This window comes from Anomaloglossus baeobatrachus, chromosome 11 (assembly GCF_048569485.1).
Source record: "Anomaloglossus baeobatrachus isolate aAnoBae1 chromosome 11, aAnoBae1.hap1, whole genome shotgun sequence".
NCBI classification, from domain to species: Eukaryota; Metazoa; Chordata; class Amphibia; order Anura; family Aromobatidae; genus Anomaloglossus; species Anomaloglossus baeobatrachus.
In genome coordinates this window covers 77,708,281-77,731,312 of record NC_134363.1, presented here as the reverse complement: position 1 = coordinate 77,731,312, position 23,032 = coordinate 77,708,281, and the positions used below count along the sequence as shown (strand labels likewise).

Below are 23,032 nucleotides of genomic sequence, written 5' to 3'. Positions count from 1 at the left end.
TTTATAATGATTGTCTTTCCTTTACAGATTCCTTGCAACTGGAGAGTCGCTTTCGTCCCTCCACTACCAGTTTCGACTAGGAATTTCCACCATCTCGGGAATCATTAGAGACACTTGCCAAGCCTTGTGGGATTGCCTCCATGAGGATTTCATCCCCCAGCCCACCAGGGACAGATGGCTTGCAATTGCTGAACAATACTATAACATTTGTCAGTTTCCAAATTGCCTTGGCTCAGTGGACGGCAAACATATAAGAATTGTGAAACCTGTTGCTTCGGGGTCAGAATACTACAATTATAAAAAGTATTTCTCAATTGTCCTAATGGCAATAACGGATGCGGACTACAAATTTATCTCAGTGGACATTGGCGCATATGGGAGATCCAATGACTCGCAGGTCTTTAAAATGTCCCCAATGGGGCGGCGAATCTATGGGAATACTTTTGATTTCCCTCCTGCAAGACCTCTTCCTGGCACATGTGAGCCCCCAATGCCCTTTGTTTTTGTGGCCGACGAAGCCTTTCAACTCTCCCAACATCTATTGAAGCCATATGCAAGCCGTGGATTGACGCAAACACAAAAAATATATAATTACAGATTATCCAGAGCCAGAAGAATGGTGGAATGCTCCTTTGGGATACTAACCAGCAAATGGCGAGTGTTGTTAACAGCCATTAATTTAAACATTGAAACTGTTGATGAAATAGTGAAAGCATGTGTGGTACTGCACAATTTTGTTTTAACAAAGGAACCTTTGTCCTTGGATGACCAGAGTTTGGAATCCACCTCTTTGACTGACTACACCAGTCCTGGATTTAGGAGTAGTGTTGCCTGTTCAACAATCCGTGACAAATATGCTGACTATTTTGTGTCCCCAGAAGGTAGAGTAGATTGTCAAGATCAAATGGTATAAGATTTTTGTTTAGTTTTATAACAAATAAACATAGTTAAAAATAAATTAAAAAATATCTTGTTAACCTTGTTAATTTTAATCTTTCACTCGCTTTAAAAATTTGTAATTTTTACACCGTCAAATTACAACATGTTATGTTTTTGTATTACCTTTATTATTAACTTAACTTGCAAAATAATATTACCCCCCAAAAAAAACAAGAACAAATAAATACTTTTCAACAAAAAACTTTTATTTTTATTACATACATAAATTATAAATTGGTATATCTTGGGCTTGGGGTGGAGATAGTACTGGAGGGGCTGACAGGTGGGAACACACGCACAGTTGGAGTATTGAGGGTGGAAAGTGGTGTTGGTGGTGGTGGTGGGGAAGTAACAGAAGGTGAAGGTGTGGTTGAGAAACCAAGAGGGAAACCAGGAGATGGGATGGGATTTGGTAAGGATTGAGGGGTGGAGTGGAGGGATTGGGAGACAGAAGAGGTGGCGGGTGAATTAGTGGCTTGAGTTGGGGTCATGATGGGTGTGGAAGGCGAGATGTGGTAGTGGGAAGGAAGTGTAGGGGCAGATGTGGTTGGGAGCTGGTACTGGGCCGCAGGCTGGTACTGGGCTGCAGGCTGGTACTGGTCAGCAGGCTGGTACTGGGCAGCAGGCTGGTACTGGGCAGCAGGCTGGTACTGGGCAGCAGGGGGAGTAGGGACAATGGCTGGAGGGGGGGCAGGTGCTGGAGGAGGGGTGGGTGGAGGTGGTTGGGAGGAAACCTGCGCCAGAGCCTGCCGTGTGGCTTGCATTACATGCATCTGCTGGTCAGGAGATAGCTTTTCCATGCGCTCTAGTACGGCTTGAAAAAAACAATGATTGGGTGATTTACTTGCATCTAAATGCAGCCTGTCCAGACGCGTGCACAATTCGTGTGTATTTTTTTCCATATTGGCATTTATGAAGCTAAAAGATGAACGATTTTGTTCGGCTAATAATTGAATGGCGTTCTGGAAGGCTGCATTTAGATGCAAGAACTCGGGCGCATAGCTCTTTTCCTGACCCCTATGACGCTGACGCCCAGAACCCAAAGGTGTTCTACTGAGGGCAGCAGTGTCAGAGGGGTGGGGTAGGGGAAAAGCTATCTCATCACCAGCAGCTTCAGGTAATGAAGTCTCACGTGAAGCTCCAGCGCAGGTGGATGGGACAGATGTCGATGGAAGGGAAGGTTCAGATGGGTGGGGTCTGTGCCTGTGTTCCCCAGTGGCGGACTGTTCAGGGATCGCTCCTGTCGGGTTCGATGCAGGCTCCTGAGTGCTGCAGACGGTGCTGGTAAAAAGAGGAAAAACAAAACAATAATTAATTTAATTGCTATACAGTGCCACTGAATAAAAAAAAAAGGCAAAAAAAACCAGACATAAAATATTATACTTTGTACATATTGTGTGGAATATTTACCTTCTGCACACCATAGTTGTCCGGAGGAACGACAACGCTCTAAAGTAACGGTACTTCGATCTGCGTCCTCCGGATCCACTCGGGGCCTGCATCTCTTGATTCAACTCCTTTTTGAAGCGATCCCTGATAGACCGCCACCGCTTCTGAAGTTTGTCACCTGAAAGTGGAAAGCACAAAGTGGTTAGTATACAACACATTACATCCTGCAGCATAACCTACTGAACTGTGAATACTTACGCTGTTTCTTCTGGCCACGAGAATTGAGCTCCCCCCAACCTTCTACCGCTGCGTGGCATACCTCGTCCCAGAGTCGACGGGTTACGATCGAATCAGCGTGGCGGCGGTCAGCCATGTTCCACAGCGGCTCCCTCTCTCTAACTTCATCGATGAGGAGGTCGATGTTGATAAATCCGGCCTCCTCACCGTCAGAATCGGGAGCACGCTGTGATGCCTGTTCAAAGAAACAAAAAAGAAATTAAAAAAAAAAAAAATTATACCTAAATTCACACAGACATGAAAAAAAAAAAAAAAAATAAAAAAAAAAACTTACACTAAGACCACCGCCACCTCGACGACGACCCTGGGACGGTCTTGGGGGAGCTCTATCGTGAGCCCTAGAAGTTGAAGCCTTTAGTGAAGGAAAAAAAAAACCATTATTTACTTATGTGTTTGGTGTGCTGTGGTAAACAATTCCTGTATGAAACTTACACTCTGACCGCCCGCTCCGTGTATTTCTCCACCCCTTCCGTCATCTTCTGGCAGCATCTCCTGTGATGTTTCGGCCACCTATGTAAATGTCGTTTATTTAAAAATTTTTTTTTTTTTTAAAAAAAAAACACCCTAAAAAAAAATATATACCTCAGTTTGTGAACCGGAGGGCGGGCTACCAGAAGACGACATATCTTTTTCTATAACAGGCCTCGCACAGCAAATGGCTTGACAAAACTGTGCCCGCAACACTGCACCTGTAAAAAAAGAAAAAACAATGTCTAAGTACATGTACGCAGCTCACAACAGTGATCTGTGGACAGTACTGTGGACATTACCTCAGGGACACTCTCCGCCACAACAATTGAAGACTGGCACCGAACCAAACTGGCACTGCAAATGGCTTGACAAAACTGTGCCCGCAACACTGCACCTGTAAAAAAAGAAAAAACAATGTCTAAGTACATGTACGCAGCTCACAACAGTGATCTGTGGACAGTACTGTGGACATTACCTCAGGGACACTCTCCGCCACAACAATTGAAGACTGGCACCGAACCAAACTGGCACAGCAAATGGCTTGACAAAACTGTGCCCGCAACACTGCACCTGTAAAAAAAGAAAAAACAATGTCTAAGTACATGTACGCAGCTCACAACAGTGATCTGTGGACAGTACTGTGGACATTACCTCAGGGACACTCTCCGCCACAACAATTGAAGACTGGCACCGAACCAAACTGGCACTGCAAATGGCTTGACAAAACTGTGCCCGCAACACTGCACCTGTAAAAAAAGAAAAAACAATGTCTAAGTACATGTACGCAGCTCACAACAGTGATCTGTGGACAGTACTGTGGACATTACCTCAGGGACACTCTCCGCCACAACAATTGAAGACTGGCACCGAACCAAACTGGCACAGCAAATGGCTTGACAAAACTGTGCCCGCAACACTGCACCTGTAAAAAAAGAAAAAACAATGTCTAAGTACATGTACGCAGCTCACAACAGTGATCTGTGGACAGTACTGTGGACATTACCTCAGGGACACTCTCCGCCACAACAATTGAAGACTGGCACCGAACCAAACTGGCACTGCAAATGGCTTGACAAAACTGTGCCCGCAACACTGCACCTGTAAAAAAAGAAAAAACAATGTCTAAGTACATGTACGCAGCTCACAACAGTGATCTGTGGACAGTACTGTGGACATTACCTCAGGGACACTCTCCGCCACAACAATTGAAGACTGGCACCGAACCAAACTGGCACAGCAAATGGCTTGACAAAACTGTGCCCGCAACACTGCACCTGTAAAAAAAGAAAAAACAATGTCTAAGTACATGTACGCAGCTCACAACAGTGATCTGTGGACAGTACTGTGGACATTACCTCAGGGACACTCTCCGCCACAACAATTGAAGACTGGCACCGAACCAAACTGGCACTGCAAATGGCTTGACAAAACTGTGCCCGCAACACTGCACCTGTAAAAAAAGAAAAAACAATGTCTAAGTACATGTACGCAGCTCACAACAGTGATCTGTGGACAGTACTGTGGACATTACCTCTTCCCTGGAGCACTGGACTGGAGGACAGCAGAAGTTGAAGTCAGGAACGAACGGCAGGAGGTGTGTAGAATGTGCTGGATCCTTTTATAAGTTTTGTGATGATGAAAAAAAAAAAATTTGCGCATGCTCTGTTTACCAAACCGGATGCGGTCACCGCATCCGGTTTAAACCGCATTGCGCCGGATCCGGCATGCATAGACACCCATTGTTTACAATGCCGCATTGCGACGGATCCGGCAGAATGCGGTTTTTTTAAGGGGCAAAAAAACGTTACATGATACGTTCTATCCGGCCGCCGCATTCAATTATTTTGCCGCATCCGGAAAAAACCGGATGCACCGCAAAGCCATCAGGTACAATCCGGTTACAATGCAAGTCTATGGGGATAAACCGGATGCGATACCGGATCCGTTTTATCCTTTTTTTTCCGGATTGTACCTGATGGCAAAAAACTGACGTGTGAAAGTAGCCTAAATCCCTCTCCCCCACCATGACTGCCGCCTAGGTGCCGCTGACCATCTGGACCTCGTAGATCTTGTTATCCCTTCCGCATATGACTCCTCCTGTACTTCCTCCCCTTCCTCTTGTCCCAACACCTGACTCCGAATAATGCTTACAGTGTGCTCCATCATGTAGATGACCAGAATTGTCACGCTGAGAATGGCATTGCCAGTGCTAAACATGTTCGTCGACATTTGTAAACTGTGTAGAAGGGTGCATAGGTCCTTGATCTGACACCACTCCAGCAGCGTGATCTGCACCACCTCTGGATCAAGTTAGGCCAGGCTATATGTCACAACGTATTGCAGCAGGGTTCGGCAGTGCTGCCACAAACGCTGCAACATGTGCAGATTCAAATTCCTGCATGTCGGCACATCACATTTCAGGCGTTTAACCACCAGACCTAAAGACTTCTGTACCGACGAAGGTTGTTGAGCTGCTGTGTGCGAACAATGGAAGTGAGCACATAGCGAGCGTGCCCGCTGCACAAGGCCATGTAGGCCGGGATGGTGTTTTAAAAATTGCTGGAAAATTAGATTCAACACGTGAACCATACAAGGCACGTGTGTCACATTGCCCTGACGATGGCCCGCAGCCAGGTTTGCATCATTGCCGCACACTGCGGTTAAGTCATCAACGGAGTGCGCTCCGTCAATTTGTACTCCGGTCGCCAGGTGACAACGTGTTCCTTTCATGCATAGTGCTGATGATGGGAGAGAAGTTGATGCCAGCGGCGCAGGTGGACGCAGGTTATGCTCACCCACTGGGCTGCATTACCTTGACAGATGCAGAATCTCTGGCTGAATGTAGGTGGTGGGTATCTCACAGATGAAGTACCATCATTCAGCTACAACCAATGGGAAGACACCACACCCTTTTTTATGCCCATCCTGTCTGCAGACCACTGCCAGACATAGCTATGAACCTCTGGTTACTTTTACCCACAGTTCAGTTTTATGATTTTGTGTGCTTGTTACCTGACTACTTTTCCTGCTTGCTGTTTATGTACCTTGTTGGCCGATCCGCATTTCACCTCTGCTTGTTTTCTGATTAAGTCCTGGCCGTCCCATTCTGTTCCTGTTCCTCAATTAATGTTTTGTCCCTGCCTGACTACTATTCTCTGGAACTGCAGCCTTCCACAGGTATTGATCACCTTGGGCCCTGTGTAATTCCTAATCCCTGTATAGGGGTTAAAGAATTTCAGGGTTCTGGAGGTCCTGATTGGTGAGTGGCTTCCCTCTAGCCTATCCTTTACAGCCCATCTGAGTGTGTGGATCAAGGAAGGCTTTACACCGTGCCCTCTGCAGAAGGCCATGTAGGCCAGGATAGTGCTTTAAAAATTGCTGGACAACCAGGTTCAACACATGAGCCACACAAGGCACGTGTATCACATTGTCACGGCGAAGGGCCGCACCCATGTTTGCATCATTGTCACACCCGGCCTTCCCTGGCTGCTGGTTGAGTGGAGACAACCATTGATGAAACTTGGTCTCCAGAGCTAACCGTCCACAACTTCTCAGTGGTGTGACTCACATTTCCCATACATTTCAAAGTAAACATTCGACCGCATGATGGTATTGAGCTCTGCTGCCAGCATAGTAAGGAGGTGTGTGGTTTTCCTTGTGCGCAGTTACAAGGAAGGATGCACTGACCACACAGGGTTTGGGCCGAGGTGAAGGACCCACGCGAGGTTGAGGAGGCAGAAGCAGTGTATTAACTTCTACATACAGAGGAAGGATTGATACAACTCGTGGGGACAGCAAGACTTGTACAGCAGACCCTTCTCCATCTCTCCCCATAGTAACCCATTGCCCAGTCAGCGACATGTAACGCCCCTTTCCATGCTTACTGGGCCAAGTATCTGTGGTGAAATGCACCCTGTCACAAAGTTTCTCAAAGAAGCGGTGATGTTTGGTGCGACATGCTGGTGTAGCGCGTGCACGCCTTTGTTGGAGAAGGAGTGGCGCCTGGGCATCGGCTCTTGGGACACTGCGATGGGCATAAGGTCTCGAAAATCCTCAGTTAAAAAGATTGGAAAGGAAGCATTTTGGTAGCCAACAGTTTGCAGATGCTTAAAGTCAACCTCTAAGCCATGTCATGCCCTTCTAAAAGCATGTAAAACACAGCAAGGGGACTCCAACCACAGTCTCCCTTGTTTCCAAAAATTGGTTCACACACATCCAACTTGACTGGCATCAGTTGACCCCCATTTTCAAGATGAAAAAGATGCTTTGCATGAAGCACTCAAAAATACGCGTGTCTTTCGCCTCCCCTGGCTGAGCCAGGGGAAGAAAAGTCCTCTGAGAGCCATGACTTGTTCATCTTGGTTCTTTTTTCAAAAGCAAGGGGACTCCAACCACAGTCTCCCTCGTTTCCACTAATTGAGCCACACACACCCCACTTGACTGTCATCAGTTGACCCCATTTTCAAGAAGAAAAAGATCCTTTGCATGCTGCATGAAGCACTCTCAAAAATATGCGTGCCTTTCGCCTCCCCTGGATGACCCAGGGGAAGAAAAGTCCTCTGAGAGCCATGACTTGTTCATCTTGGTGAACGTTAGTCTGTCCACATTGTCAGTGGACAGATGCATGTGCTTAGCTGTCAGCACACCCCCAGCAGCACTGAGGACACGTTCCGAGAAAACGCTGGCTGCGGGACACAACAAGATCCCCAAGGCGTACGTGGTGAGCTCAGGCAATTTATCTAGATTGGAAGCCTAAAATGAACAGGGCTCAAGTTGCACAGTAATGGCATCGATGTTTCCTTGCATATACTCATAACTGTGTCTCCTCCTCTTTTTCCTTGTCCAGCTCCTTTGTTTTCGCATGAGTATATGTCCTTGTCACTTTCCCATGTGTTTGTGTTGTGTTGTGAGTTGTTTGTCACCTTTTGGACACCTTTGAGGGTGTTTTCTAGGTGTTTTTATGTGTTTGTGATTGCCTGCCATTGTTTACTATGCGGTTCGAGTGGTTCGTCAAACGTTCGCCGAACCGAACTCGAACGAGACCTCCGTTCGACGAACCGAACTTGAGCCGAACCACGGCCGGTTCGCTCATCTCTACTGCTTACTTAAACCCTCATAAACAGTATACATCTGTTAATGGAATGGTGGTTTGACCGATTGTTTGATTGACAGTTACTGTATGTCTCCCGATTCCTCTATATACAGTTAGCTAAGCCCCTATGTTCTTTCTAAGAGAGCACATGCTGGACTTCTCTGATGGATTATATCAAAGAGAACAAAAGTTACTGCTATCCAAAATGAAAATGAAATCTCTGTGACCTAAAGTAGTTTGTCCAACCTTGGAGTACTTGCGCTCTATATCATTTGCATGACACAGTATCTTGCATATAGGAGTCTTTACTTTGAATGCAAGATACTGTGTCATGCAAATGATATAGAGCGCAAGTTTGGGTACTGATCAGGTAAACAACCCCTTAGAATCTTCTGATTATACAGATGTGTCCTTTTTTTACCTCTTGGCTCAATATATCCTGATGCAACACAAGATGGCTAGCTTTGAAGAAAAAATGTATGATTGTGTGCATATATTGACTTACTAATGGTTGTGATGTGAGCCGCAGACTTTCTAGGGCTTTGTTGACGTGTCATAATCATGTACTAACCTCTTCATGTCATTGGATCCTACGACTTGTCCACCAGAAACAAGCCCTCATTCACCTATATCTGAGAAAAATAAAAAAGGTTATGGCTATTGGAAAAATAAGTGGTATAAACAAAATGTTGACTGTTTAGAAGGGGTTAATTTCTATTATGAGAAATTGAAGTACCGAGACAAGTCTCTGTGTTATGGCTCCTGGTTTTGTCTTTCAGGATGTTCTAGTATTTGTTTCCTGCTATATGACATTTTTTTTATAATGCTAAGGCCAAGAAGACACACGATAAGACAAGTGTAGAATGTGGTGACCAGTAGTAATTATTTAATTACATAGTTTAATAGGTTGTCACTAATTTATCTATAACCAGCAATGTTATGTGTACTGAGGAAATTATCCAGAACTTTTTTAAAAGCTGTTATAGTATCTGCCATTACTACCTCTTGTGGTCGGCATTCCACAGTCTAACTGCTCTAACTGTAAAGAACCCTTTCCTATTTAGCTACATTTTTGGAGCAACAATCATTCTATACAACAGAAGTAATATAATGCCTCAGCCTCTGACACTCATGCAAAATTAGTTTTGTGGCAAATAGGATGTCAATTATTGGTCTGACTTTGTGTAGTTGTACTTCTTTAGGGGCCAGGGGGACCTTTGACTTTTCATATATATGTTATGAAACTTTTGTTAAAAAATAATTTACTATATGCATCTACCTATTTGTATTCCAGATCAGTGGAACAATGCACAATACAGGAAGACATGTCTCCTTCCGTGTGGACAAGCTGCATCAAGTTAACATTTCTGGGGGCCCCCTGTTATATAATCATCGACTTGAAGAGATTATGTTGCATTTTGGCAGCGAGAATGGCATTGGTTCAGAACATCTCATGAACAAAGAAGCATCTGCTGGAGAGGTGACTGTAATAATAGAAATAATGAGAATGTTCTAGTAATTCGTTTTGTTCTGTGATTATAAAAAAATGTAATCACTTTAATTTTAAAACATATCAGTTATTAAAATTGGGTCTGACTAAAAGGTCCAAAAATAGATATAATATCTCAGTAGGTAACCTTAAAGACAGGAAGATAGATAAATAGATAGATAGATAGTGTATGTAAACGTTCGGTTTCAACTCTATCTAAAAAGACACATCTGCATGTTTTTCTCACTACCTGACATGAAATCAGAATAAACCTTTCCCGTTTAGATCAATTAGGAACAAAAATTATTTATATTTGCCAAATGCCAGAATAATGAGAGAGAGAGAGGATGTTTTAAAGCATTTTTATTACTTCCTGCAAAGTCAAACGTTTCCATACATTTCATTAGTATTTTGTACCATTGCCCTTATCTGTATGACTTGGGTCAAATGTTTTGGATCTCATTCCACAAGCTTCTCACAATTGTTGGTTGGAATTTGGACAAATTCCTCCTGTCAGAACTGATGTAACTGAGCCATGCTTGTAGGTGACCTTGCTCGCATCGGCCTTTTCAGCTTTGCCATATATTTTCAATAGGATTGAGATCAGGTCTTTGTGATGGCCGCTCCAAAACATTGATTATGTTATTCTTAAGTCACTTTGTAACCAGTTTGGCAGTATGCTTCTGATCATTGTCCATTCGTAAGACTGGCTGATATCTTGAAATGTTGCTCCAAATATTCTTTTTTTTTCATGATGCCATCTATTTTGTGAAGTGTACTAGTCCCTCCTGCATCAATACAACCCCACAAAATGATGCTACCACCCCCGTGTTTCATAGTTGGGATGGTGTTCTTAGGTTTCAAAGCTTCTCTCTTTTTTTCCAAATGTAACGATGGTCATTATCGACAAACTGTTCAATTTTAGTTTCATCAGACCACAGCACATGCCTTCAAATATTAAAGTCTTTGTTCCTGTTTGCCTTTGCAAACATTAATCTGGCTTTTTTATGTTTCTTTTGGAGTTATGAATTCTTCTTGGCACAGTGGCCTTTTAGCCCATGTTGATACAGTAGATAGAGTACTCGTTTCACTGTGGCTAATGACACAATCTTGCCAGCTTCCACCAGCATCTTCACAAGATCTTTTGCTTGTGTTCTTGGGTTGATATGCACATGTCTGACCAAAGTAAGTTCATCACTGGTGCACAGAACCAGTCTCCTTCTTGAGCGGTATGATGGCTGGAGATTCCCATCTTTTTTGTTCTTGCATATAATTGTTTGCACAGATGAACGAGGCATCTTCAGGTATCTGGAAATTGCACCCAAGGATGAACCAGACTTGTGCAAGTTCACAATTCTCTTCCTGAGATCTTGTCTGACTTTTTTTGACTTTACCATGATGCTACATAAAGAAGCAGTGTGTTTCAGGTGTGCATTAACATACATCCACAGGTGTATCTCTAATTAACTCCGATGTTGCCAATAAACCAATAAGAAGCTTCTAAAGACATGACATCATCATATGAGTTGTCCCATATTGTTTAAAGGCATAGTACTCTTAAGGGTTCTTTACATGCTGCGACATCACTAGTGTTTGATAGCGATGTTGAGCGCGATAGCACCCGCCCCCGTCGTATGTGCGATATGTGGTGATCGCTGCCGTAGCGAACATTATCGCTACGGCAGCGTCACACGCACATACCTTGTCAGCGATTTCGCTGTGTCCGCCAAACAATACTTCCCTCAAGGGGGAGGTGCGTTTGGCGTCATAGCAACGTCACTGTGGCGTCACTAAGCGGCCAGCCAATAGAAGCAGAGTGGCGGAGATGAGCAGAACGTAACATCCCGCCCACCTCCTTCCTTCCGCATTGCCGGTGGACGAAGATAAGGAGATGCTCATCGTTCCTGCGGTGTCACACATAGCGATGTGTGATGCGGCAGAAACAAGGAACAACATCGCTAGTGTCCAAACAATGATATTTTGTTTTAGAACGACCTCTCCAAAACCAATGATTCTTACCACTTTTGGGATCGTTGGAGGTCGCTCGTACGTGTCCTACGCTGCGATGTCGCTAACGGCGCCGGATGTGCGTCACAAACACCGTGACCCCGACGATATGTTGTTAGCGATGTCACAGCGTGTAAAGCACCCTTTGGTGTATGTAAACTTTTGATTTTGCAGAAAGTAATAAAAATGTTAACGTTCTCTCTCTCTCTCATTATTCTGGTATTTGGCAAATAGAAATAATTTTGGTTCCTAATTGACCTAAAACTGGAAAGGTTTATTCTGATTTCATGTCAGATAGTGAGAAAAAACTGTTGATGTGTCTTTATAGATAGTGTATGGAAACTTCTGGTTTCAGTTGTAGATAAATAGATCATAACTAGATAGATAGATAGATAGATACCATTACCCTTGCATGAATATTAATAAGGCAACCCCTACCTTTATTTTCTTTGCATAAATCTCTACTATCATTAAGATAATGGTAAATAGCGAACTAAACAATGTAAGTGATAAATTATGTCGTTAGTATACAGTGTTCATTAAAACATGAGAAAATTACATTATTTGTCTTTAAATAGGAAAGTTTATTGTAATTCTGTTAGAGCTGTTAAATAACAGTCATAAATGATGTTTTAATTCAAGTCCAACTGAGACACAATTTATTAGTATATGAGACACAAGTACTGAAGCAAGTGCCAGGTTGATTGATTTGCCTAAGTGTAGCTCTCAATGAAGTCATTTTATATTTTTATGTCACTGTTGCTTAGTTATGGAAATATTACTTATATGTAAAGTAAATCAATAATTGGAATAGATTAGTCTGTGCGCAGTGAAATATAAATGAGCTTGTGTAGATACTGTATGAATATGAAATGCATTGTTTAGGGGGTTTGTCTCATTAATAGGATAATAGGATCATGTTCTGTTTTTTCTCTTGTTACTTCAAATACAGTATTATTACTGTTCAGAACAAAGATAGAGTAAGCTGTAGCATTAAATCCTATAATAATCCAATTTATACGATCAGTGTTCCTCAACTATATGTACACAGAAAAAAAAATAGAGGCATGAATTATTCATTTTAAAATAAAAAATAAAAAAATGGATAAAAAACACTTAGAATTCTGTAAAGTAATAATATAAGTTATATTGACCTTACTGATCCCCCATCAGTGGCCGTCCTTGCAGTTCAGTCCAATCAGTGCAGGAAGATCAAGGACTGTCTTATAAACTTTTGACTTTGCATAGAGCAACATTACAACATCAGCGGTAATGATCTGGTAAAGTATTATGTTTTTGTTATTTTAAAGAATTCTAGTGTTCTTTTTAATTGTCTTAATGGCTAGTCAATTCTGTCGACAAACCTTGTGTTGCTTCTATTAGAGAATGGCCATATCAAGAACCCCTTGTTATGTTGTTAAATTTAACAAGAGTCAATAATAAGATGTTCAACTACCCCTGATGTTCTTCAGGAGTTCCACATCTCCATTATTCTGATTGTAGAAGTCAGACAATCTCTAATTAATTATTCATTCACTTTCCTTAGACGAGTCAAATTATATTATAGCGCTGGACAATCCCTTTAAGATTGTTCACTGTGGCATCTTAGGTTTTAAAAGGTACTAATCTCAGAAACCCCACAGTAGCCCTAACTGGTAGTGTGAACACGTCTTACCCAGCTTATAGCTTTTATGGGAATAGAGAAAAAGTTTCTTAAAGGGTTTGTCCACTACTAGGACAAACCCTTCTGATTCCAATTGTTTCACCAATTACAATAAAAGTCCCTGTACTCACCTCCCGTTCTGGCACCATTTGAGTGCTGTCAGTAATTGTGGTTCAGGGCTCATATGACATTGTGACGTCACACAAGCCCCGTGTCCAATTACTGCTGACCTCTCTCCACGCTTTCTAAGCAAATGATCAATCAACAGGAGGTAAGTGGCAGCCACAGCGTCACTTCCTGTTGATTAACTCGCTTGGTCTGAACACAGTGAGAGGGAAGCCAGAGGGGATTGGACCTGGGGCTCACATGATGTCACAATGTCACTTAAGCCCCAAACTGCAATTACTGACAGCGCCAGAATGGGAGGTGAGTACTGGGTCTTTTATTTTAATTGGGTGAAACAAGAGGAATCAGAAGAGGTTGTCCTAGTAGTGGAAACCGCCTTTAAGCAAATAAAATCATACAGTATATCTAGCGCTCTTAAAACTTGTTCTGAGAGTATGTTGTTAAACCATTAGATCGCACACTTTTTATTATTTCATATTTCTCTCTTGTTTTTTTGGGGTTTTTTTTGCAGAACTATTAAAATGTTCATGTCTGTTCTCTCTATTTCCTACTTATCCATCTCGTTTCTTTGAAACTATGACCCTTGGCTTTCTATCTTCTCTTTTAGTTACTGACCTTGTGAAATATCCCTCTCTTATTACAGGTACAGCTTATTCATTATAACCAGGATTTGTACAGTAATGTCAGCGAGGCATCCCGCAACCCCAATGGCCTGGCCGTAATCTCTTTGTTCATGAATGTGAGTTCTTGTGTTTTCATGTAGTGAATGCACACTTTTCTCATTTTTCTAGCATTAAATGGAAAATTCCTTTCTTCTTTCAAAATACCACAGTTCTTTTATTGCATGATCTCTCTTAGTGGTCGTTGTAGGTTCAGTAATGTACATTTCTGCAAGTACTTTTAATATTTAAAAAAATGAATTCTATAATCCAAAAAGTAATTCCAATATAAATCAGAGAAAACAGAAAAAGCCTAATATCTCCTATAATTGTTGCTCCAACTGAATCAAACATCAGACAAAATCCAAATACACACAATAAATTTGGGTCCCCTGATAAAATAGGGACAAAACGTGATCTAAGCTCTGAGGTGGAAGCTGATGTGGTGACACTGACTATTATTTTTGGGAGTATGTGTGATTAGTATGTATCTTTATTTTTCATTATTGTTTTTTTTTTTTGCATTAGATTGCACCAAATCTTTATATAGCTAACATGCAGAATTCCATTATAATTAAAGGGAACCTGTCATCAGAAATTTCGCCCAAAAGCTAAAAGATTCCCCCTCTGCAGCTCCTGGGCTGCATTCTAGGAAGGTCCCTGTTATTATTGTGCCCCATGTGAGACCAAAATAAAGCCTTTATAAAGTTCTACCTTTTTGTATGCAGCTTCTGTAAATGTGTCACGGGGGCGGGCTCTCTGCCGTCCGTTATTCTGCCCCCTGGTCCTGTATGCCGCCCCCATCGCTCCTTTCCATATCTGATGCACCGCCCACTGCTCCAGCCATCCCCGCGCATGCCCAGTGCCAGTCTCACAGGACTGAGCAGTGTGACCGCTGGTGACGTGTGCGCAGGCAAGTGTTTATGGGCGGGACTGTGACTGTTATCAGCAAGTACCCGCCCATAATCTCGTGAGCGCGCAAACCTCTCCAGCATTCACACTGAGCTCAGTGTAGATGCTAGACTGTATGGGCTGCTTCCAGGGATGACGTCCCTTTGTCATGTGATAGGGGCGTGTTCAAAATACTATGCATACAAAAAGGTAGAACTTTATAAAGGCTTTATTTTGGTCTCACATGGGGCACAATAATAACAGGGACCTTCCTAGAATGCAGCCCAGGAGCTGCAGAGGGGGAATCTTTTAGCTTTTGGGCGAAATTTCTGATGACAGGTTCCCTTTAAAGGAAATCTGTCAGAAGGTTTTTGCTATAAAATCTGAAGACAGCAGACTGTAGGGCTTAATGCACAGATTTCAGTGATGCCTCTTTTATCAAAGTCCGCGCTGTTGTTTACCTGTAATGCTTGTGTCATGCCCCAGAGGCATGGAGAGGTTTCTGTGGACTCACTAGACCACCAGGTGAACGGTGACAGCAGATTTCCCGATTCAGCATGAGACTGGTGAGAACTTAGAGCAAAACAGAAGAAGGTTTATTTATAAGGATGGCTAACAAAGCTGAAGATGAGAGGGCCCAAAGGGTCATGATGCTGAGCACCGCTGGAGGAGCAACCAGAAGGAAACCTCTGTATAGGGATTATCCTGGCATAGCCATGGAAGTTCAGGAAGCTGCTTGCCAAGGGGTTGACTTAATAGTCTCTAATAGTTTGTACTGGATAATGGAATGGCTCAGTCAGAGGAGATAATCAGGAATGCTTTGCACCATCCAGGATAAATGGATCCGGCAGTAGAAGGAATCTGTGATGCTCTGCACAATCCTGGAGAAAATCACAATATCCCTAAAACATATAGTCAGGAATTTTATAGCCCGCACTCACTGATTAAATTTTTAACCCACGACATTAACCATAATAATGGTTGAAAAAAAGTTACTCAAAGTCCAAATATATAAATAGAATATTTTTAATAGAATCAAGGTAAATACAACAAATAGGTGCTTCAAGATTGGAAATTTAAACACGATTGGACGTGTTACAGGACCAAACCATAAGTATGATTACCAATGCAGACACATATATACATTAAAAAATGTCTAATATATGTCTACAAATATATGAATATAACACGCTGCAATGATAATATGCAGATATATGTGCAAAAAATAATATCGACCACGTGATACAATAATAATTTATCAGCGGCACAAATACAGTCAAGTAAGAAATTTTTTTTTTGCCACAGTAAATGAGAAACAAGGTATTATCATAGCATAAATGACAGTATACATATACACATCATGTAAAGCACATGATAATGCGCAATGCATGAAGTGTGTAACAAAAAGCAAGTAGAAAAAGGTCTGTTGTTATTATATGTTACTTGAAAATAACTATTGACTTAAATGCACATCATACCTGCCAGAGTGTATGGTCCTGGTGCCACGTCCACGTCCCAACTGCAACACGTGTTTCGCCCTAGCATCCTCAGGGGGCGTGTCTGGGGTCAGAGACACATCCATTTAAATAGCGCTGAGTAACCAATTGAACCGCCGTTATGCGGCGCATGCTGCCATACAGCGCCATTAGATTGTATTTACTTCCTGGTTGTGCAATCCAGCGTCACATGACCCGCCGCACCATGTGACCGGTAGTGCAGAGGGTCACATGAAGCTTCAATGGACGCACACTGGAAGTACAATGGCGCCGGCCGGCGCCTGCACACTAGCGGTGAAACTCTGTAGAGGCCATATTGGTACAGGGCCTGATGCATTTTAAACACATATATAAATCAATTTTACATAAAAGCTGCTTATTGACCCGAAACCGACATTAAATTGTAAATAATGAGATGAATGTGCAAAATAGATAATGTGTCATCTAAGTAAATATAATACTGAAAGTAGTGTAATACAATATCACTACATATTATATAAAAGTAATGATAAATAAATTGTAAAATGATATAATTAATATCCTATTGTGCAAAAAACAAACATTAATGTTACTAATGAATTAAAGTGATTAGTGCCACAGTCTGTAAAAAGTGCTACTGTGCATGGTATGCAAATAATCGCATTAAAGTGACATGTGCTTGTGTCGCGGGCGGAGGAGACGCGCCCACCACGCTCGGGTCTGGGGCCTCTGCTGCTGCTTGGTGGCTCGAGCGGTGGGCCAGACCCGGGGACTCGAGCAGCGCTCCTCGTCCACGAGTGAAAAGGGGATGGTTTGTTTTGGGAGATAGTTTGTGACGCCACCCACGGGTCGTGGTGATAATGGGCACCACCGCTGCTGGTGACGGGGATCCCGGAAGCGATGGTAAGGAGCAGCTAGGATGTTGTCCCCTCCGTGGATGGTGGTTGGTGATCCCGGGGCCCGGTGGTGGTACGGGGAGGCTGAATGGCTGGGGTGCCTGGTTGCAGGGGCAGCGCAGCGCGGTGCCGGATGGCATTGTTGTACTCACTCAGACACAGATGCACAGAGTCTCTGGTGAACCAAACGGCTGGACGGACGGGTCCCGCAGCCGGCTGCAATGTTTGTGCTCTCCCCGGACAGGGTGATGGTTGCTGTCTTTCCCTGCACCTTGTTAGAATGTTCTGACTCCTGTGGTTGCCCACCGGTGGTCCGCTCCCTGGCGTATAGGTACCGAAGGAGCCCGTTTTGCCTGCAGGCGCTGGCCCTTGGATCTCTAGCCTATGGCGGTGGCTGTGTATCCTCACGGTGTGGACTGTTGCCTTCTGTCGGGTCTTGGTTGTTAGGAAACCCCTGGGGTTCCGATCACTTTCGGATTTGACCGTTGTCGGCGGCTCCAAGCCTAGTCGGGGTCCGATGGCCCTGCCTTTGTGCTTAGCTTCACTCCACTCCCCAGTTCGGTCCTGGCGAGCCACCGCCCAACCCCGGTCCTACGGTTCCGGAGAGATCCAGTAACTCCTGCAGACAACCACCACCGTCTGCCAACCTTGCTGACAGTGCCTGGGCTCCTACCCAGACACTAACAGGTTCTGTCCTCTCACTTTCACCTCCAAACTTAATCTGTCACTTTTCCCGCCTCCAGGCTTGTGAACTCCTCGGTGGGTGGAGCCAACCACCTGGCTCCGCCCCACCTGGTGTGGACATAAGACCCTGGAGGGAGGCAACTAGGGTTTTGTGTGACTGGTGTGAACTGTCCAGGGGAGAAGGTGTGTGTGATGTTATGTCTGTGACTACCTGGCTAGTCCAGGGCGTCACACTTGCTAATATACATGTAATACATATAAATATATTAAATTAATATATATAAGTGAGATATGAAATAAAGTGCATAAAATACAATGTCAAAACGGTTTCAGAATCAGAAACAATTCATCAAAAAATATTACATTTCCATTTTTTAAAAAGCTATATATATTTTTCTCAAGTTTTTATTTCAGTATAAAATAACATAGGATAGTATTATCCTAAAAATAAGTACAATAGTACAGTAGCACTTTTTACAGACTGTGGCACTAATCACTTTAATTCATTAGTAACATTAATGTTTGGTTTTTGCACAACAGGATATTAATTATATCATTTTACAATTTATTTATCATTACTTTTATATATTATGAAGAAAAAACAAAAAGCCAGCACTAAATGTGCATTTCAGCACTAAACATTCCAAACTGTACTTATTATAAAAAATTTTTGAGATTTTTGGAAAAAAATTGCAATTTCTTGAGCTGCCTCGCCACGTCACGGCAAATCTCATTTGAGGCAGTCCTACACTAAAATATTTTTATAAAATGTGCCATACGGCCTCACATATGAATAGTAGAACTGCTCTTAGCAGCACTCACCTGGTCTATTTCAATCCCGTACCCATGACTGAGTCATGGCTGTGGGCGGGACAGGTCCAAGCAAATGCTGCATGAAGTAAATAGCCTGTGGACAAGGCCTGATGACTTAATGTGAACAGTCACCAACCGCCAAAATCTAGACAGATGGAATACATCCCAAATTGGGGTGCATAGCAAGGTGGAGGTCAACCACCGACCAATTCAATGAAGAAAAAACAAAAAGCCAGCACTAAATGTGCACTTCAGCACTAAACATTCCAAACTGTACTTATTATAAAAATTTTGAGATTTTTGGAAAAAAATTGCAATTTCTTGAGCTGCCTCGCCACGTCATGGCAAATCTCATTTGAGGCAGTCCTACACTAAAATATTTTTATAAAATGTGCCATACGGCCTCACATATGAATAGTAGAACTGCTCTCAGCAGCACTCACCTGATGTTTAGTGCTGAAGTGCACATTTAGTGCTGGCTTTTTGTTTTTTCTTCATTGAATTGGTCGGTGGTTGACCTCCACCTTGCTATGCACCCCAATTTTGGATGTATTCCATCTGTCTAGATTTTGGCGGTTGGTGACTGTTCACATTAAGTCATCAGGCCTTGTCCACAGGCTATTTACTTCATGCAGCAGTTGCTTGGACCTGTCCCGCCCACAGCCATGACTCAGTCATGGGTACGGGATTGTTTTTTCTTTTATATATTATGTAGTGATATTGTATTACACTACTTTCAGTATTATATTTATTTAGGTGACACATTATCTATTTTTCACATTCATCTAATTATTTACAATTTAATGTCGGTTTCTGGTCAATAAGCAGCTTTTATGTAAAATTGATTTATATATGTGTTTAAAATGTATCGTGTCCTGTACCAGTATGGCCTCTACAGCGTTTTACCACTAGTGCGCATGCGCTGGCCAGCGCCATTTTTCTTCCGGTGTGCGTCCATTAAAGCTTAATGTGACCCTCTGCACTACCGGTCACATGGTGCGGTGGCTCATGTTATGCTGGATCGCACAACCAGGAAGTAAATACAATCTAATGGCGCTGTATGGCAGCATGCACCGCATAATGGTGGTTCAATTGGTTACTCAGCGCTATTTAAACGGAGGTGTCCCTGACCCCAGACACGCCCCCTGAGGATGCTAGGGCGAAACACGTGTCGGGGTCGGGACATGGACATGGCACCAGGACCATACACTCTGGCAGGTATGATGTGCATTTAAGTCAATAGTTATTTTCAAGTAACATTTAATAACAACAGCCCTTTTTCTACTTGCTTTTTGTTACACACTTCATGCATTGCGCATTATCATGTGCTTTACATGATGTGTATATCTATACTGTCATTTATGCTATGATAATACCTTGTTTCTCATTTACTGTGGCAAAAAAAAAATGTCTTACTTGGCTATATATGTGCCGCTGATAAATTATTATTGTATCACATGGTCGATATTATTTTTTACACATATATCTGCATATTGTCATTGAAGCGTGTTATATACATATATTTGTAGACATATATTAGACATTTTTGAATGTATATATGCGTCTGCATTGGTAATCATACTTATGGTTTGGTCCTTCAATTGTCCCCAGTGTTTAAATTTCCAATCTTGAAGCACCTATTTGTTGTATCTACCTTGATTCTATTAAAAATATTCTATTTATATATTTGGACTTTGAGTCACTTTTTTTGACCATTATTATTGTTAATGTCATGGGTTAACAATCCTGGAGAAGCAGATTCAGCCATAGGAGGAATCCGGAATGTTTCAAAATGACCTAAAGGGTTAAAACGGAAGTAGAGGAATCCAGGGCATAAAGTGAAGCCAGAAATGATGAATCGGCTGTTGGAGATTCTGTGGAGACAAAAAATTAAGTATCTTGCACAGCAGAACAGAGCACAGCCAGTGAGTACAGAGCACTGAAGTAAAGGGACTAAACCCTAGCAATGTTCTAAAGGAATGAACACTAGTGGTGTGTCGGTCACGAACGATCCGACACAAAGATCCGGCTCCCTGCTGTGAACGACAGGAGCCGGATCACCAGTGTGAGCCAATAAAATTTCTAAACGGCTCTTTTCGCCGCCCAAACCCCGCCCACCCGCGGCTAAACTCCGCCTACGCAACAATCTAATTGGTCACGGGTAAGTGGGCGGAGCTTATTCGCAGGTGGGCGGGGTTTTGGGGGCGCTACTATAATCTTAAATATGTGTTCACCTGGGGTGAACACATATTTAATAAGGAGCCGAGAACGATCTGAAAGATCCGGCTCTTTTTGGTGAGCGGAGCCATAGGAACCGGATCACCAAAAAGAGCCGGACTGCCCATCACTAATGAACACGTTGTCCAGGCACGTTGTCCACCACAAATAGGAAAACTGTGCCTTATAAGCAGGGAGCAGTCCTGCAATCAGAATTAACACAACAATGAACAGATATACTGCTCCTTTAAAGTATAGCAGAGTGCGTTGCCTTCCATCTAAGCGCACTCCCAGAGGACCTGCTCAGAGAATGCAGCTTCCAGGAGGAGAAGGAGGTGGAGGAACGCTAAGCACAGCGAATAGGGTGAGTGACACGATGCGCAGCAGCGACAGAGCCAGCAGCAGAAGCCAACCCAGAGGCAGGAATGGAGGTGCAGGGAGAACGTCGATATCCCTGCCCAGGGGAGACTGAACGCATGACCGCATGACAGCTTGTTTTAGCTTTCAGCGATTATGATTGCAGGACTAAAGCAGCTAGAGGTTAGCTAGTCTGACATGCTCCCTGCTGTGATTAGAAGCTCACTGTCTATAGACATGGTGTATATCCCTTGGTATTGTAGCTATTTTAAATATAGTGTGTTGGTCATGGGCCTCTCCTTGCTTTAATTGTTCCTTGTTTTTACTATTACAATTTAAATTCTATTTTTATTATTTAGTTGTGTATCTCAATAAAAAGTTTATTGTGTACAAAAAAAATTGAAAAAAAACAGAAAAAAATTGAAGTCCTTTTTGCACATGAAAAGGGGATATTTTATTAGAATTATTTGTTTTTAAAATATTAAAACCACAATACATGAAGCGATTGACCACAGATAACAATAAATACCAAATGGTTCACGATGGCATCAGCAAGGCTCATAGGTTAAGTCCAATCAATAAACATACATGTATACATCAAATAAAATATAGTATAAATGCTAATACTTATAATGGATTTGTATGTTGAATCAAATTACAAAAGCATACATGTAAGGATAATTTGGAAGGACAAATATGATATAGCTGCTATTAGAAATAACAAGCTGACAGGGATTATACCAAATAGATGTGTAAACAAAGGTTTGTAGTTCACTCCTATCCATAAAGTTAATTTGAGACTAGAAAGTGTGACACCCTGGCAAAATCAGGTAGTCACACAATAGGCCCCCGCACAACACCATCCCTCACCTAGGTTACACACAGCCGACCTGAAACCCTAGTCACCCCCCTCAGGGCAAGACAGGCACACCAGTGGGCGGGACCAGGTGGTTAGGGAACGCCCACCTAGGGATCTAGACAAACAAGTAGTAAAAAGTTGGAGTTCAAGTTGAGAGGAGTGTGGGCTGGAGCAAAGGAGAAGTTCAAGTTGAATGCTTCCAGGGTCGGAGCCCTGGTACCTTGGCTAGGTGGCAGATGGTGGACTCCATCAGCAGGAGACAGGAAGATGGCTCGGCAGATCCGAGGAGGGCCGGAGCATGGTTGGACCCTGCCAGTACCGACACCGGAGACCCGACCAGAAACCGTGCACAGAGGGGATACTCGGACCTTGAAGCCAGGACCGGAAAAAATGGCCTAGCTAATCAACTTGTTGAGGGCAGGATTACAGGTCCTGTCCCAACCAAAGTCCTAAAAGCAGACAACCACCCACAGATAAGGATAGGGCAACCGCCAGGGCCCATAGATCCCACGGGTCAGCGTCAGCGAGCACGTCTCCTCAGGCACCCAGAAAGCCGGAAGCAGACTCCTGTGTTCCATACCGGGACGTCCAAACACACAACCACAACCAGTGCAGAGGATGAGACGGCGACCACCAGCCCGGGTGGGGGACCAGAGTACAACCGGCCGCGGCGGCCGGCCACAAGCACCTTGGTTTAGCAAAAGACTC

The 23,032-nt window shown here is 43.1% G+C and overlaps 2 protein-coding genes across 2 annotated transcripts in view; one reads left to right on the top strand and one right to left on the bottom strand.

Annotated features, from left to right (window-relative positions):
* The window catches only part of LOC142257156 (carbonic anhydrase-related protein 10-like), a 1,219,065-nt gene that overhangs the window by 863,429 nt on the left and 332,604 nt on the right, over positions 1-23,032 (top strand). Inside the window, exons 4-5 of the mRNA XM_075329273.1 lie at positions 9,483-9,668; positions 14,117-14,212. Coding sequence (XP_075185388.1) covers positions 9,483-9,668; positions 14,117-14,212 — 282 coding nt within the window. The remainder of the gene's footprint in view (positions 1-9,482; positions 9,669-14,116; positions 14,213-23,032) is intronic.
* On the bottom strand, positions 1,125-3,308 carry LOC142256247 (uncharacterized). The gene is made up of 6 exons (XM_075327825.1): positions 3,208-3,308; positions 3,058-3,135; positions 2,900-2,977; positions 2,587-2,800; positions 2,350-2,506; positions 1,125-2,220 (listed from the first exon to the last, which is right to left on the bottom strand). Exons 1-6 carry the CDS (start codon positions 3,247-3,249, stop codon positions 1,167-1,169), a joined length of 1,623 nt encoding a protein of 540 aa, XP_075183940.1. The 5' UTR covers positions 3,250-3,308; the 3' UTR covers positions 1,125-1,166.

Excerpts from the sequence above, each read along its gene's own strand:
- LOC142256247 (XM_075327825.1), bottom strand. The coding sequence starts at position 3,249 with ATGTCGTCTTCTGGTAGCCCGCCCTCCGGTTCACAAACTGAG. Across the intron at positions 2,978-3,057 it reads ACGGAGCGGGCGGTCAGAGT|GCTTCAACTTCTAGGGCTCA; the intron begins GTAAGTTTCATA and ends CCTTCACTAAAG. Across the intron at positions 2,801-2,899 it reads GAGGTGGCGGTGGTCTTAGT|GCATCACAGCGTGCTCCCGA; the intron begins GTAAGTTTTTTT and ends TTCTTTGAACAG.